The 18,541-nt window shown below is 38.9% G+C and overlaps 1 protein-coding gene across 1 annotated transcript; it reads left to right on the forward strand.

The window, feature by feature from the left end:
• Nucleotides 1–1,218: 1,218 nt before the first annotated feature.
• LOC124265976 (multiple epidermal growth factor-like domains protein 11) lies at nucleotides 1,219–17,910 on the forward strand. Its single transcript, XM_046700802.1, has 6 exons — nucleotides 1,219–1,751; nucleotides 7,898–8,035; nucleotides 8,263–8,466; nucleotides 12,554–12,760; nucleotides 16,936–17,068; nucleotides 17,833–17,910. The coding sequence occupies exons 1-5, from the start codon at nucleotides 1,691–1,693 to the stop codon at nucleotides 17,061–17,063; spliced, it is 738 nt and encodes a 245-aa protein (XP_046556758.1). The 5' UTR covers nucleotides 1,219–1,690; the 3' UTR covers nucleotides 17,064–17,068; nucleotides 17,833–17,910.
• The last annotated feature ends 631 nt before the right edge of the window (nucleotides 17,911–18,541 follow it).

An 18,541-nucleotide genomic window follows, 5' to 3' on the forward strand; every position in this document is an offset into this window, starting at 1 on the left:
TACATCCTAGTTATCAACAACAGGTATGTGGCCTTTCTGAGTCTTTGGACTCTTATCTGAGAAAAGTTTCGAGTTACTTTGTTATTTCTGAGAAGAATTGGAATTGTCTAAAAAATGTTCATCTTATGTACATATCATGCTCATTGTGAACATTGATGTGGTAAGGTTTGGACTGACCTCAGGGGAAATGTCATTCCTAACTTCTCTGTGAGAGCTGGCACCAAGAGGTGAATTGTATGATAGGCGTCTTTAGAAGTTGGGTAATGACAAAGTAGCAAATATGTGGACTAGTTAGTAAGCTTGATAGCGGTAACAGGATAAGTCCCGAAACGTCGCCATATAGATATCGTAACTTCTACTTAAGTGCAACCATGCAAGACATTCACATTAAATTGCTACAGACGTATAAAGTACAGAATATAACTGCTTTTACATGTTTCGTTTCTAACTGGGTGTCAGTAAACAGGAAGTACATTTTACATGTCTGTAAGAATTTTATTTCCAAAGCCAGTATACCCATTTCCTGAAGCAGAAATTATTTCATTCCACAGGAAGTGAGTATAACTCTCATACAAAAGTAACATTGAATTTTCTTGCAAATCCACGCAAGGAAAGAAGCAGGAACGTCCAGGAACAGATCCTATATTGTGTTAAGGCCAACACAGGTGTGTAAATGTTACTGCGCTGTATGTTGTGTTATGGGATTGACCATTCAGTATCGAAAATAACATAAGAATTCTAGCGGAAGGACTAGTCAGCACTCAAACAGTATCAATACACAGAGTAGACACAGAAGGTTGCATTTAGTCAACCAAGGAAAATACCTATTGCCATTAAGAAGCCGGATAAATGTAACATATGTTTCGAGGGATTTCACTCTCTCAGTAAAGTAAAGGTTCAAGTATATTTTGAAAGATGAATCCATTCGGGATTCGAACCCACTGTCTCGGTGTGGATTCTAATCGCCATCACACAAAATCATAGATATAACATATCGACTTCCACCAAATCAAATATGTCGCGTTTAATGAACAACGGGGAAAGTAACAACTCAGAGGTATAATTCCACACATGAAAGAAAACACGACACGCTATATATAGACAAAACAGTTATGTTGTATTCTGTTTAAGTTCATGTAAATAATATTCCCGAGCGCTTATAAGTCGTCAAGGCTGACCGAGCGTGACCCAGATGGACGCTACCCTGCAAGCTCTATTTGGAGTCACCCTTACAACGGGTCCGTGAGTCACATGCATGCTTAGGAGGAGAATGAAGTGAGTGTGAGCTGTTGATACTCCACTTAGCTGTTCTGGAATGTACTCTTACATTGATCAAAGCCGTAGCCGTGTGTCTCGCTACGTCTGTGCATAGAACACTTCTTATGTTGTCCCTCTCCCCTGTCCAGTCTGAAATGGATGTACAGGTTATTGAGGAAGGGTTACACAGACGACGAATATGAAAGCTGGAGACATTGTTCCCATTACAGTGATATGTGTCGTTTAATACTCTGACTGTATGCATAGAACCGCCTGTGCAGAAACTCCGCTGTCTGAACCCAGCGGTGTTGCAAAATGAATTCACCCCGTAACCTCAAAAGCTGAATACACATAGAGTTACACAAACATAACACAGTGGATCGCAAATGACGTAACAGTCTGACTGGGTGTTTTTACTTCCTCGTTGTTCAACATGGCGGGTGTCAGGATATTGGTTGTGTTAGTGTGTGTAGGAAGGATACAGCTGGCATCGGGTGAGTAGATCTGATTAGTTAACTACGACGAAACATATATAGAAATCATTAACATTAAACTGATGTATATTTGAATATATTGAGACTAGTATGTTTACTACTCGAATGTTTACATACAGGGAACCGGTAACCACGATGATGCACCTCAGCTGAAAAACGTTTTTTACGTTGTTCAAGGCGTAAAATATATTGCTGGAATCGGGCGGAATGAACAAGATACGTTAAGAGTGCAGCCTGCTGTCTAAACCCGGAATATGCAGGGACTATAGTCGCCTCTTGTAACTACAAAAGAGAGAATACACATAGTGTTACGCATACTGTAGATATTCAGTGGGCGTAACCGTTAATACAGTTTGTTTGGGTATTTTCAGTGTATGAAATAAGCCAAAACCCCAGCTGGATATCAGGGCTGGTAACTTCAAAATGTCACCAGTCCAAAATAGATTTAACCAGACCAGAAACCAAGGTATGAGTCAGATGCATATAACATCTAATTTGTTTTACCAGACCATCGGGCTGGCTAGCTGTAAATCTAGACCGTCCGTCTGAAATCTAACCCTTCTCGGGTTGTCGGACGGGCCTTATTTCATACATTGGTATTTTACTTCTGGTTGCTCAACATTGTGGTGGTCTTACTGATCAGGCGAGAAGATCAGTTAATATCGACGAAACATTTACGCATTAAACCACATCGAGAAAGGTTCATAATTGCATTTTACGAACTTTACCTTGAAATCCAAACATGTGAAAATATACCACAACTTGTACATGTGCATTGACATATGACGTTGAAAATACATCCCTCGCCTCCCTCTCATCGGCAAACATGTGCAGATGTCAAAATCTGACTTAAAAAATGCCTGGGTCCTGTCATTTTCAGCGTTTAAATCACCCGCACACCCCCATAAACCAAACCCAGAGGCCATCCAAACCCAGAGATGAAGTCGAGATGAAGTCACCAACATTGAGGCTCTTGTCATCGACAGGACAGCGTTAATTGTAGTCAAAAGAGAATGTTATACCTCTCATATAATTTCTATGTATACACTGCTATTACTTTACATTCTATACATTTATAAATACGTCTCTGTACATTTCTAATTCAATCAACAATTTTGTATAAGTATCTGCACAGTTCTAAATTGATCCATCAATTTTGCAGTAAATGACATCTTATATATTCATAATAACATGTATTCTATTAGCCATGTCATGTGTATCTATTGACCACCACATGTATTGTCCGCCGTCATAGCATTCTATGACGTCACCCTTTTACCTGACGTCACGGCCTTCACCTAACAGTTACTGTTCAGTTTACCTGATGACCTTCCCCAGAACAAGCCCCCAAAACGTTGTATTCGAGAACAAAAAGAAGATGTAACCCAGAAAAATATCTATGTTCATCAACTATCATCTTCTATAATGCCAATCAAGCATCCAATACCTACTTGTTTTCATTTTCTTCACCAAATGCTCCAAAATCTCTTATAGCAGGTTATTGTAACATCAATGTAGAAACGTACATTCCGAACCCTCTAAGGTGTTTCAAATGCGAAAAGTTCGGTCATGGCGTCAATACTTGCACATTGTCTGCTGTATGTGTTCACTGTGGTGAGAAGACACGTACAGCAGAGGATTGTGACAGTAATGTCAAAAAATGTACACACTGTGCAGGGGATCATTCCTCTCACTGTCCTGTTTGGAAACATCAAATGGAGATAAATCAAATCAAATTCAACCAAAGCATTAGTTTTGCAGATGCCAAAAAACTAGTTCAAAGCTCAGAGCATAAACAGAGCTAAGCTTCTATCACCAGAACAACGTCAGAGGCGAAAGCTAGAATAACAAAATCATCTGCATGCTGTCAGACAAACTTGACCTGGGTTAAATCTGAATCTCCTCTGATATGTATACAATTAGTTTTGGATTTAGAAAATGTAAAGCCGTTTTCAAGACACCACTTATTTATCTTGTTTAAACACAACTGCAATTGCCGTTCATTAGTATGCATATTTTTACCACGACAAGAAATACTAAAATCATCCACAAAAAGTGATCCATCAATTGAAGCATTTAAAACCTTGGATAAACTGTTGAACTTGATACTAAATAAAGTCACAGACAAAATACTGCCTTGTGGGACACCCTGATCCTGATTGTAATGATCAGAGAGGGTAGAACCCACGCAGACTTGAAATTGTCTGTCATTTAAAAAGTTAGCTATAAATTGAGGCAAACGGCCTCGCAATCCTAAGCCATGTAAATCTCGTAAAATGCCATATTTCCACGTAGTGTCATATGCCTTTTCAAGATCAAAAAAAGATAGACACAACGTGTTGTTCATTAATATGAGTGTTTTTAACAAACGATTCCAAGCGCACTAGGTGATCGACAGTGCTTCTGTTTTTACGGAAACCACATTGTATATCGATTATAAGGTTATTAGTTTCCAAGTACCAAACAAGTCGATTGTTTACCATGCGTTCCATGGTATTGCAAACACAGCTTGTTAGTGAAATCGGTCGATAATTGGACGGATCCGTATAATCACGTCCAGGTTTAGGTATTGGTACTACTATAGCGTCACGCCATGAGGAAGGAAATTTACCTGACGTGCAAATATCATCAAAAGAGCGCCTCTAAACTTGATTCTGGTAAGTGTTTCAGGAGTTGATAATGTATGTTATCAGCACCTGTAGCAGTATCGTGAGCTTGCTGAAGAGCAGTATGGAGTTCATGAATAGAAAATGTTTCATTATAATTTTCCCCATTATCTGAATTGAAATTAATAGTATTCCTTTCTTCTTGTTTTTGATATTGTTTGAAGTTAGGCACATAACTAGATGAGGAAGAGTGTTTAGCGAGAGTTTCACCCAGTTTATTTGCAATATCTGATTTATTGGTAAGTATTTGATCTCCATGTTTAAGATGATGGACACTAGATTTAGTATCTTTGCCTTTAATTTTCGGGACCATGCTCCATACATTGGACATGGGCGTTCGAGAATTTATTGTGGATACATAATTGTGCCAAGATTGGCGTTTATTCTGTTTAAAGGTACGCCGCGCTTTAGCATTTAACATTTTAAATTTATGTAAACTATGCACCACAGGATGGCGACGGAAATAATGTTCTGCTTTTTTCCTTGCCTTTTAGCTTGTTTGCACTCATCGTTGAACCATGGTTTACCGATATGTGGATTTGCAGAGGACTGTGGTATACATTCATCAGCTATGGTATTCAGTTCATCAGAAAAACAGTTGATAGCATCAGGAACGTCAATAAAAAGTTCAGGATTAGGTTTTGCAGCACACAGTGTTTCATATAAAGCCCAGTTAGCCTTCTTAAAATTCCGCCTTGATGATGGAGGTACATCAGATGGAGTTACAGGTTTTAGTATAGTAGGAAAATGGTCACTTCCACAGAGGTCATCGGGGACTGACCATTCAAATTCATTTAGTAGTTCAGAATTTGTGAGTGACAAGTCGAGAGCAGAATAGGTTCCTGTACCAGGGTGTAAATATGTGTTGGAACCATCATTATAAAGACATAAATCCTTATCTGAACAAAACTCCTCTAGTAATTTGCCTTTAGCGTTTGTAGTTGTACTACCCCAGAGTGGATTGTGCCGATGCAGTGCGTTGTTTCAACAGGATGCCAGGCCCCACACAGCACGTCACACTAGAGACTTCCTCCAGAACCACAACATCAATTCCCCTGGCCCTCAAGATCACCAGACTTAAACCCGATCGAACATCTGTGGAATGCCCTGGACAGACGGGTGCGACGCTGTAACCCTCCAGACACTTGACACAGGCACTACAAGTGGGCTGCGATTGACTGAGACTTATTCGTTCTGCCGAGGTGTTGGTGCAGTTCTGGATGCCCAAGACGAGGTATTGATTACAGCGCCACCAACGTCTCCATGACACACAAACTGACTTCCTCGAGTTGTTGCCAAAGACGGATGCATCCCAGTGTGCAATTTCGCTATATTTCATTGACTCATAAAGCCTACAAGATGTTTCAAAATAAACATAAAAATACAGTTGAAATTCCTGTATGCGTTTCTTTTTTGGGAGAGTATATTATATTATTGGTACTTTAGATTAGAACTGAGATTGTTAGTGCCTGTACCCTCAAAAAGTAGCGTAAAAGTATTGCCTCCTGAGAAATTATTAAGTCCCGAAATATTCAAAGGAAATTTAAATTTACGAGCTGTGGTACTTTTGTCATTTTAATTTTGGCTAAATTTGATTTCAATCACCAGCGGCTGAAGGGGTGATATAAATCCAACTAGGTTCCACGCTGGTAGCAAAAGTACTGTAAGTCCCCATGGTCCCTTGTTTGGTGATCTACCTTCAGTTGTTGTCGATCTATAGCCAGTTTTTATATTGTATTGTCCAAATAGTGCCATTAGTTTTAATTTTCCACACTAGGTTTAGTTGTAATTGTGATATTCTAGTTGTTTTACTGTCCTTCGTCGACAGGGTTTTATAGTATACATCTATTCCATTTCGGTGTCGATATGGCTGAAATATTGCCGATGTGACGTTAAATAATAACTCACTCACTCACTCACTTATGACCATAGTTGTGTGTACAGTAATAGCTCTTGAAAGATGACTGGTGTATGATGTGAAATTTGCCTGTGTACGATTTCCGTTTTCAGCACCACCACCACCCCAAAAAGAAAAGAAAACCCCCAACCCCCAAAAACACAACAACAAAACAACCCAACAAACAAAACAAAACCAAAACAACAACAACAAATCAAACACTAACAACTGTAAGATGACTGTCACAATTAGTGGTCTATAGTGGTTTATCGACCATCTTGAAAACTGTCAAATAAAAAATGACAACCCATGCACGTGTGTAGGGCTACGGCTTTGTGCACGTGCATGTCGTGAGTGATGTTTAGGGGTGATGATCAAGAGAAGTGGTGGTGCGTTCATAAGATGTCTGTCTTTGCAAAATTTGCTAACGGTTATACTTTCTATCCAAATTGAAAGTTCATGTTCCCTACTTATTTTAAGAGTATATATTTGATCAGTAGCTCAGCCAGCTGTGACCAAACTCTTAGAATATGTATCTCTAAGCTGAATGTGCTATACTATTACAGAGTACGGGATATTCCATTTTGGGTTGATATCATTTGGGAAACAATATCATTTTTTATGGATACAGAACATGTTTTTTCATTCATAACGAATTATGAAGATTTTGCAAACAAGCCAAGTTTGAGCAAGCGTTTCCATGACAATAGGTGAATTCGGAAATGCAGCTGAAAATTGTTCTAGTATTGTTGTATGGACTCAGCTGAACGTTTCTTGACATGCAGCGTCTGTTACGTCTGGGATGGTTTCGTGCTGTTGGCATGCTGGAAAGTTGGACGAGAGCGTATTGTGGCACGAGCTGTTAACTTTTTACATTCCGTAATTACAATCACCGTATAAACAATCGAGTACCGTTGGAGACAGAACGATTGTATTGCGAAACCTTAGTCTCCAAAAATGCCTCTCAAATTTGAATTGAGCCTCAATGAGCTACAGGTGGTAGAGTGAGTGGCCAGACAATTCCAAATCAGCCACACAGAAAGAACCGGCATGCCTGTTATCCCGCGATTGACGGACCGCCACATTAACGCAAGAAGTCGTTGGAGCTAAGAGCGTCAGCTTTGTGTCAGACGTCGTTTTGTGTTTCAGGTTACATAACCACCTTACCATGGTCAGCATTCAGTCCAGTCACCCATAGGACATGTCCGGGATAGTGCTAGACGGCGCGTACTGCCCTATCACTCGAACACTCTCAACGAACTGTGCGCTGAATAAGGTGGACGTAGGATTAGCATAATGCCTCGGGGATAGATGTGGTGAGAATAGAGGCGGATCCGTGCACATCTCAGTTAGATGTTCCTGTTACACTGTGCAACTATTTATCTCATGAACGATATAGAATGTAGTTGTGACATTTATTGATAGCCCCTACGTTTTCAATAGTGCATTTATGTGAATCCGAACAGGAGCTTTATTTAAACTTATCACGACATGGACTTTGAAACTGGATTTTGCAAGGACAGTTTAAAGACTGCAAATACTCTTGTCACTGACGAGTTTTAGGTTTCTGCATCTCTCCACAGGTTTCTGCGCATCGGGAAAGTTTGGAGACTCCTGTAGCTATTCTTGTCACTGTCCGATACCGTGTAACGAAACAACAGGTGCCTGTAGTGGTGATTGTGACACTGGTTGGAGGAAGGCAGGAGGCCTGTGCCAGAAACGTTAGTGCCACGTTCGGTTTACGCTATTACGTCTATTAAATATCCTGATATGTGCTGCATGAAAAATGGCTCTTCCTAAAATTAAATATATATTCCAGGATATTCGCATATGTTTCATGTAGTATTCATATGTAACATGAAATGCAGACTTTAGACTTGTGATTTTCATATTGCTATCAACAGTAGAATGTCCTATAATCATAATACCTGTCATAATGTTTTGATAGAAAACATCGCACTGAACAAGGGAGCATCAACAACATCTGGAGTGTACCTAGACTGGTACGCGGCAAAGGCTGTTGATGGAAACAGTGACATGAATGGTGGTAGTAGCACCTGTTTCCACGCTGCTGGATCTCCGTCAGACTGGACAGTGGATCTGGGCCAGGACCTCCAGCTGTATGACATCAGGATCTACAGCAGAAATGGATGTAGGTGTCGACATCATGTTCTAAGATAAACTATTTCATTTGGTTTAAAATTGTAGTGTATCAAAGAATACTCACCTAGGCTCGTCTAGTCCAATAAATTAAATTCTAATTCAACTTAGTATGTAACACGAGTTCTGATTGGTCAATGCTATAAATTTCCAACGGTATAATCAGCATATACGGTCGCAATTTGAAAACCGATTCACCGAAACCTTTGAATGTATCCCTACACTACTGGGGTAACGCTGTTTCGCAGGACATTGTCATTTGCAGAAGCTTTTGGTCAATTAACTCCCCTATCCAGCTAAAATTGGTGGAATTTGTGTTTAAAAAAGACAAAACAGTATCATAAATTTAATTTTAAGTTCAAACAACTTACTCGCAACGGGCTGTTGACCCAACACTGTTAGATCATGAAACAAGGTTTATGACGTCATTATGGAGTGTGACGTCACCTGCTATGACGTCATTTGACAACAGAACTGATAATGGCCCGTAGTTTAGGAATCAGCGGGCCGCTCATTTCTGTAACTAGAGGGCGGTTTCATCATAATACCTTCCATTTTATCTATAATACTATGATCTATTCATCATTGTCAAATTTAGTCTGTGTGCACATAATAAACGTGTGTAGTTTGAAAAGGGAACTACTTTCTCTGGCGATGGTGTAAGTTGAAGGAGTGATATGATTAACCTTTGACCTAGAGGAACTTTGACCTGGTTTAAATAATGAATTTCTTTCACGAAAAAACAGCGTAAAACGAGTTGAATTAGAATGGGGATAACTAACGACAAAATCAAACAAATATATTAATGAATAAGTTATAAAAGATATTCTGATGAGTATTACATCTATTTATCATCATATCCATAATCACATTACATTGATAAATAAGGGAAGCTGCAAAACAGGTTCGTTTTGCACAAAAACGTAATAATGAATGACGAACAGATATATAGTCAGTTGTGGCAAGGTATCATTTGCTTTCATACTTGTGGCTAGCCTATAGCACTTCAGGGACATGCCGTAACTAACAGAAAATAAGTGATATAGACATATTCTATTTCCGTCCTATTGTTGTCCCTACCGTGTTATGCTTTATGTTATACATGTGAATACAATTAAACAGGGTTTTTCAGCTGATGTTAGCTATGAGGCTCGTACGCTAAGCTTACATATAGTGATTTCCATAATGTTTTACAAGACCAAATTAGGATGATCAAATGCGTAGATCAAATCACGTTTGATACAAACGAATGATGAATGTACACGAATATACATCAAATATGTTTCTATAAACTGTAATGTCTACAGCTATTTATTGTATAACCTTGCTCTTATCATCGTCTGAGATGAATTCGACGGTGCTGGCCGAAGATTGTAACGAGTATTAGGAGGACATGCACATTGTAGAATGCCTTTTTAAAACATTTGAGCAATTATCTGGCCAGTGGCAACAGAGGGTGGCCGAGACTGTGACGGAGGTTACGGGCCGAGGGTTCGTCCTACTGTGTTGGCCTACCCAGAGTTCAGGCTGCTCTGCATTCGTCCTTGTCTTGTCCTGGTCTGTGTTCAGTGCCCTCCTTTGTCTTCCTACTGTTTCTCCAAATCTCCTCCATGTTTATCCAAAACTCCGACCGTAAACGTTTGACCGCATAGGGACTATTTCCAAACTTGTGATTGTTTCTGATTTAACCAGTCATCTTCTCCTTAGGTAAATGTCCAGTTTTTACAGCCGAGGTGGCGTTTAACAGCGAGATGACAAGAGAGATAACGATATTTTCATTTGGTTTGACAAGTTGTTGTTTTGACGCTTGTTGGCCTTTAGCATTAACGATAACCTTTAGGTTGTCAGCAAGTTTTTGTTTTCAATTGGTGACTTTGGGTATTGACTTCTGTTGACCTCTAGTAGCGTATGAAAACCAAACCCGCCTTTCCGCACAACCTCTGACCACCAAATAGTGTTACATCAGACCACAGGCCAGCACGGACTTACTGACTTCTGACCATGTTTAACTCTACCGCCGAAGGTGCATTTACCGATGAAAGTTACGAGCCACGTGTATATTTCCAAGTTGAAACTAAAAGTGTAACCGGGAAACAGTTAGGAAATAGACTCTGTTTGAAAATTAGACCGAATTGATAGTCTCTAATTTTAATTTGAAACCGAACAAAATGATGTGGAGATAGCATGCATATCAACATATTCGCACACTCCAAATCTGTGATTCAGCTTAAAAATAAATCCACGCTAAGGTACTTTACCAACAAATATATAGTGGACAATAGAGAGACGCACACACAGATATGTGCAATAGGCTGGCATTGCTCTATCTGACAAGATACATTTGTGATTAAACTATAGCAGTAATAGTTCTGCGTCATCACCTATTATACCTCAACGAGTGATACCTATGTTAATTTATAGCAACCCTGTTATTGCTATTCTGTTAACTAAGTGATTTACATATTGAAAAAAAAAATCCGCTGATGTATGGGAAATTCAGCTGAAAGTATGAATGAAACGAATATACTTTATCACGCGAGTGTACTTTGGGGTCGTAAATATGCTGTACTTGGATTTGACAGTATGCATTAGCTCGCCAACACTCGAAATACTGTAATTGGTTTTGTGTTGGAATAAGGTATATTACTGTTCTCCTTCACATAATATGGATGCCTTTGAAACTTATAACAAACACTCGGACAGTAACTTTCTTTACTCTGCAAGTGTATTTATGTGTAGGTAACAGAGCGTGATATACACGAGTAACTGTATTTATGTGTAGGTAACAGAGCGTGATGTACACGAGTAACTGTATTTATGTGTAGGTAACAGAGCGTGATATACACGAGTAACTGTATTTATGTGTAGGTAACAGAGCGTGATACACACCAGTAACTGCATTTATGTGTAGGTAACAGAGCGTGATGTACACGAGTAACTGTATTTATGCGTAGGTAACAGAGCGTGATGTACACGAGTAACTGTATTTATGTATAGGTAACAGAGCGTGATGTACACGATTAACTGTATTTATGTGTAGGTAACAGAGCGCGATGTACACGAGTAACTGTATTTATGTGTAGACAACAGAGCGTGATGTACACGAGTAACTGTATTTATGTGTAGGTAACAGAGCGTGATATACACGAGTAACTGTATTTATGTGTAGGTAACAGAGCGTGATGTACACGAGTAACTGTATTTATGTGTAGGTAACAGAGCGCGATGTACACGAGTAACTGTATTTATGTGTAGGTAACAGAGCGCGATGTACACGAGTAACTGTATTTATGTGTAGGTAACAGAGTGTACACGAGTAACTGTATTTATGTGTAGGTAACAGAGTGTACACGAGTAACTGTATGTATGTGTAGGTAACAGAGTGTACACGAGTAACTGTATGTATGTGTAGGTAACAGAGCGTGATGTACACGAGTAACTGTATGTATGTGTAGGTAACAGAGCGTGATGTACACGAGTAACTGTATTTATGTGTAGGTAACAGACCGTGATATACACGAGTAACTGTATTTGGACTGAATTGGAGATTAAAGTATCACCACCTTTGAGGCTTTGCAGTTTGCACAGTTGACTGCATAATCTGTTTCGTTGAAGGAATCACAAATCACTTCAGTGACCGATACTTTTGGCAAACGATCGAGAGATTTTGATGTAAATATTCTAAACACCTTCTGCTCTAATGCATATATTGTTGGATTGAATGTGTCTCCTCTCAGTTAGTCCTCATTAGTCTATTGCATGAACATAGTTTTGTGATCTGAAATAAAAACTGATAGCAACTATATTGACACAGTATGCTAGTGTATGTGCTATTACGATAGGTCCCTGTTATTGAAGCTGCTGTTTGAATTACCTTAATACCAGATACAAGTACTAATTGCAAAATATATATGTGGCATGTAAAGCTAATCATATTTCTAACTCTAACATGTACCTGAACAACGCCAACGCCACCGTGTGCTCCATCCTCCCAAGTTCATCCAAGGAACCAACTGACGTGTATATTAACACAGTATAATAGTGTAACGTAGCCTGAAACAGTATGTGTTTTACTCAAGACTACTGGAGAAATGCCAACTCCAACATCTATCTGAACAACGACACCTCCAGCATCTGCTCCACCCTCCCGAGTCCACCATGTACTCCCAACCCAACTGACGTGACGTGTATCTGTACCGGCAGATACGTCACCATCAGGAACTCGGGGACAGGAGGAAGAGATGGCTATGCTAGTGCACTGAACATCTGTGAGGTGGAGATCTACGGTAAGACATTCATTGTATTTACAAGTATATGACCAGTCGTGTGTTTCACTACCCTTTCCGAGTCTTTGTAAGGTTTGTGCCAGAATTGTGTCACAGTGATTGAGAAGCATTATCAAATACATTGTGAAAGTGTGACAGTGTTGACTGGGTGTAATTTATTTCTGTATAAGAACTATTTGCTGAAAGAAGAGTCGATTGTACAGTCCTACCCTACCGGTGGCACTGCCATTAACATCCAGACAGTTGTTCACCTGAAATAATTCGGGAAAGTATGGCATACGTCAAAACAGGGAACTGCATCCGACATCATCTTTGTCACTGATGCAGCAAATTTGGGAAACGTCCTCCACATGTCTACCATAACACTTTTTGAATGCGAGCCTTGAATGTTGTAACATTGATGAAACAACTTCTGAGCATGAGTGGTATGACCAGTCTTTGAAATCCTGATTAAACTGGCATTCTCGATTGTACCTAAAACGTTGTGAAATATAAACACCAAAGGCTGGAGCTATTTGACTATTGCTCGACATGAAAGGGAAGTTGACTATTGGAAAGTTGATATCATTCCTTCGTCATACAGCCTCGTGGAGAGGTTTTGTCACTCATAGATCTAAATATGAAACTGTCGAGGCGATCTCACTTGTCCCCCTAATTTCAAGTTCATGAATTGACAATTTGGTGATTATTGAACGATATTAGATCATCGATGTACCGTAAAGGTCACATAAACCCTAGGGGGTACAAATACATAAATCACTAACTGGCATCACTATAAATGAAACCCCGTCATTAAAACTACTCATTTCGACCTTTGATTGACTTAAATCGACCTTTTTGACAACAGTGCACAATTCTCACCCGCGAACGAAATTTTAACCAATCAGAGCGGCGCGCCTCTGTGACGTCATATGAGGAATAGCTTTGAGGGCCGATGCAGAATTCATCTACATTTTAGGGGTTAAATTATCTTGTTTACAGGCTTGTATAAACCTGAAATCGTGACAATTGTTGTGGAAAATGAAAGCTATATGTTCTCACAATCTACTGTCATTTAATTTTGTCTCCTGCTTTGCCTAGTTTCCGAGTTACAACTTGTTTTTATAGACAATTTTGTCAAAATCGATTGGTGTCGTTAGGCCCTATTTGTATAATGACTGATCCAAATTCATCCCATTTCTGTGTTTTTTTACGTCGATATTTAATCATGTCATGTAAAAAATCTGTTTGTATTCTCAAAACAGTGTCGGCCCATAAGTTTTCACATGCAATACAGCAATTAATACTCCCGTGTTAGGTGGTATAAACCTACACATGATATTTGTCATTATTCACTTGATGGTCAGTTAATGAATTTATAACAGGTATAATTAGTGGTAACACACTTAGATTACCCGACAAAGGTTCCCATTTGGCATTTCTTGTGTCTGGAGTAAATATTCAACATTATAAACATCGATCAAAGGATTAACCGATAACACGCTGATTGATTAATTACTTTTATCTTACACAGCGGAATTGTCAAAAGGTAGTGTTTATGTATGTAGATTTACTAATCTATACTGAATACACTCTGTCGTGTCGGTGTCTGCGTAAAAACAACGTCCCTCTTTCAAAGGATTAACCGGCAATACATTGATTGAATGCCCATTATTGGCTAACTAAATTACTGTTTTTAAAGAAAGGCGGACATAATGCAATTAGTTGCCAGGTGTGCTATCTTGGGTGACCAATGAGACTATACACCAATACCTGAAAAGATTTATCACTTTTTCGTATATTAAACTATTAAAAGACACATCATTTGGAACAGTTTTGTGGATATTGATGGATACATTCCTCGAACAAGGTAATGGCCTGATATTGTTCCTATAACTTCCTATAATCTGTTTTAATTTTAATATTTGCATTTTGTTTTTATTCATTTGTCGTAGCATTCAACAGAATCATTGCTTTCGCCGTGAAGTGTAATGAGACAACATGCACTAGGGTGTGTGTGCGAATTATGATTCACATTGGCAAACTATAAAATGTCTAGATATTACAGTTCTGTTATAAATTCACTATAAGTATCAGCAGATCGTCTGCTTTTTATTTAGTTTCAAAATGCATACAAGTATGATAATAAACTAATTAGAATTATAAGACCAAATATAAAGACGAACATGGACTAGTATCTACATACTGGTGAGTGGACATTAACCATGGGAATGTAGCAAGAAATTTATCGCACAGTATTGTGACTTCGACCCCCACCTTGCTTCCGTGGAAGAAATCGTTATGTTATAAGTTGTGTCATGCAAAATCCGTTTGGTAATGATTCCAATACATATTTAACTACGAGTAGAAAGTAGTCTTGATTTTCTAACTTGATGAAAACAAACTATAATCTCATTAATTCTAACAGATTTTTTTATTTTTTAAAAATGGCGGCGCCCTGTCTGGAACATCCGCCAGTCTGAGGATAAATGGTATTTAGGTTTGTTTTCACCGAGTTACAAAATCAAAACTACTTTCTACTGGTAGTAATATATGTATTTTATTGATGGCCAATAGGATTTTGCGTGACATAGCGTATATCATAACAATTGCTCTCGTGGCAGCGAGGTGGGTGTCAATATAATACTACTTACAATATTATTGTTACTTCGACCACAACCTCACTTCCGAGGAAGAAATCGTTATGTTACAAGTTGTGTCATAGAAAATCTTTATGGTCATCAATCATATGCATATTTTACTAGTAAGTAGTTTTGATTCTTTAACTTCCGTGAAGCGATCTGAACACAAGTAAGATATCGTTTCAGGCTTCCACAACGCTCGCTTCGCACTCACAAACATAACCCATTTAGCACGAACTGCGGGGTCCTGTGGAAATCTGTGCATGGGGACACCATCGCCCGACCCCTAGGAGCAATTGACGACAAAGCAACGATTCGGCATGTCGTCGTTGATGTCGAGAAATCATCAAAATGATGAGCGTGCTACACATTTTCTATACAACTAACTGAAAATCGTTCCTCATATGACGTTACTGCAGTGCTCTGGCGACAGAGTTACGTAACCTGTCTGTGGTTTCGTTGGCGGGCGAGAGGGAAGCAGGCGACTTTTTGGCCACTTTTAATCGCTCGGTGTTAATTAACCACAAGTTTTTAAAGAATAAATTTGGTGTTCCGCATAAGACTAACCACAAATCTTTCATATGTGTAATGGTTAAAAGAGTAACAAAAAACAAAGTTTATTGGTTCTGTAAGCTCAAGTTGAACTTCTTGACCAAATTACCTCAGAAATTCTGATTCATATTCATAAAGATCATTGATCATTGGATCATTTAAAAAGTCTTGTCGTCAAAAGGTTAATATCAGATCTATATCATATGGAATAAACATCAGATGTTAATACTGAACAAGTATGCAAGTTTATATTTAAATATGTTCCACACCCTTCAGAAAAGATAGATATGGAGTGATGGAAGGTGTCTCCGGATTGGAAGATACCTTTTCGCTAATATCTGATGTCATCACTGATCTTCGGGAGTCTACTTCGTCTGATAATAGAGACTTGTTAATATTCTTTTCAGCTGACGCTTATTTGCTTTGAAATCATCTTTGACCATATCCACATGCCAATATTTGCATTACCAAACAGAGAAACATGACTCCTTTCTCCCCATAATGTTTCATATATGATAATCTATTTGGGTGCCACGTTGACAGTTCCTAATTTGTTATGGAAATCATACTCTGGTTCTGGTGCTGAGATGGAAAAAAGTAGGCAAATGCACTTGACCATTTAGCGTGGCCCATTTAGTAAGATATTTAGAATCTATTTGTAAGGCTAAACAGCGTGTTAGTTATTTAACTGTGAACAAAAACAGCATTGTTTTCAGACTCCCATCGTTCTGTAGCAATGAAGCAATGTCTATACATAACACAAAATACTTGACAAATGGTCCAATTCGATGTGTACATGTACTGCGTTGCATACTGTCCATTCCTGTCAACTATCAATCCATAGAACTACAGAGCAATCACTGATCAAATCATGTAAATTGCATAATGTCGGCGATTAATCGATTCAATGTTTCCACAATTTCCATTCCATTTATGCCTACAAGTTACCCTTGATATATGCGCTTGTCTTTATGTACTTATCTTGTGTTAATAATGCACCAGCTTGCAGCCCAGGAATCTACGGACTGAAGTGTAATACGTTCTGTCACTGCCTGAATTCAACCTGTGATCGCTTGACTGGATTGTGCCCTGGAGACTGTAGACCAGGGTTCGCAGGGAGAACGATGTGATACAGGTGAGGAAACATTTTACTGCCAGTATTGTGTGTCCCAGTCAGTGGTACTTCTGGCTGTAGATGCGTTTACATGGCTTGTTGACTGTCATCTTAGGTTCGTCATTGTTAATGCAAAGGAATAACAAGAGGCGGTCGTTCTGGAGGTCTTACTGTCGGCTCCGTGCTAGTGGTGCATCAACATTACCTATTGACTCGTTTCATTTGCTGTGAAGCATTGTAAAGTTATTGTCGTCCTGAGAGGGTACGTAAGGCCCAAAACTTTCAGAGTCAATTTCGACCTACATCATTATTTTAATCGTAGAATAATTGTTGTTTTAAATAATGCCTAAATTTCACTACAATCACCAGTGGCTGAAGGGATTGTGTAAATCCAGCTAGGGTCCATGCAGTGAGCAAAAGTACTGTAAGTCCCCATGGTCCCTAGTATGGTGATCAGCCTTCAGTTGCTGGCAATCTATAGAGTATTTTTACATTGTATTGTCCAAAAATAGTTTTCTACTTTTAAAGATATATGCTAGCTAGTTTTAACTCAGTTTGTGATAATGTAGTAATTTTACTGTCTTTCGTTGACAGGGCTTTATATATTATATATATGTATTATGAATTTAGAACTAGTTTTAGTCACGATAAGCCTGAAATATTGCTGATGTGACTTTAAGTTTTAACACACTTCCTCAACATTCGCTTTGATGAACATACTGGCTGAATGAAATGCCTACGCATATTTATGAATTATTAACCTACTTATTGTCTATATGTGACAGCTTGCAACGGCACAACCTATGGTACTAACTGCAACAAAACATGTGCACAGCGGAAGTGTTCACCTACAAATTCGTCATGTGACCGTCACACTGGAGCATGTGACACAGGATGTCTTCCTGGTTGGATAGGGTCTGACTGCACACAAGGTAAATAATGTCGACAGTTTATTGGTAATGCAAGACAGATTGAATGCATAGTGAGGCAGGCAGAACAAATGCATCAGTTACACAGCAGTGTATAGATTATAGATATAACTGTCAAACACATTGTAAGCTCATCATGTCTTTGTTACAGAATGTTCCAGTGGAAAGTACGGCGCACTCTGTACTAGTCTTTGCTCTGACAGACACTGTGCTGGAAATTCGTCATGTGATCATGTGACTGGGTCATGTGATTCTGGATGTAAAGCTGGATGGATGGGCGTTGATTGTAAAGAAGGTGAGTCTGGGGAATGAATTATTGGTACGTGGATATGAAATAAATTGATTCTGAAAGACTTTCCACTTTCTTATGAACATTGTACTTATATCCAAGATATTTTTATGGACTAAAATTCTTTGTAATTTCTCTCACAACGTTTCGGGACCATTCGAGGTCCCTTCATCAGGTGGACTGGCAGTTAGGACTATGACGTCGTCACTATGACGTCATAACTGAGATATGACGTCACAATGCAAGTGACATCACAATACACTAGGGATAAAGTTA

Source organism: Haliotis rubra, unplaced genomic scaffold, assembly GCF_003918875.1.
Source record: "Haliotis rubra isolate DU_JTF1 unplaced genomic scaffold, ASM391887v1 Scf1223, whole genome shotgun sequence".
NCBI lineage: Eukaryota > Metazoa > Mollusca > Gastropoda > Lepetellida > Haliotidae > Haliotis > Haliotis rubra.

Coding starts and splice junctions, on each gene's coding strand:
- LOC124265976 (XM_046700802.1), top strand. CDS start 1,691: ATGGCGGGTGTCAGGATATTGGTTGTGTTAGTGTGTGTAGGAAGGATA. Junction 1,752..7,897: donor AAGGATACAGCTGGCATCGG/GTGAGTAGATCT, acceptor ATCTCTCCACAG/GTTTCTGCGCATCGGGAAAG. Junction 8,036..8,262: donor AGGAGGCCTGTGCCAGAAAC/GTTAGTGCCACG, acceptor ATGTTTTGATAG/AAAACATCGCACTGAACAAG.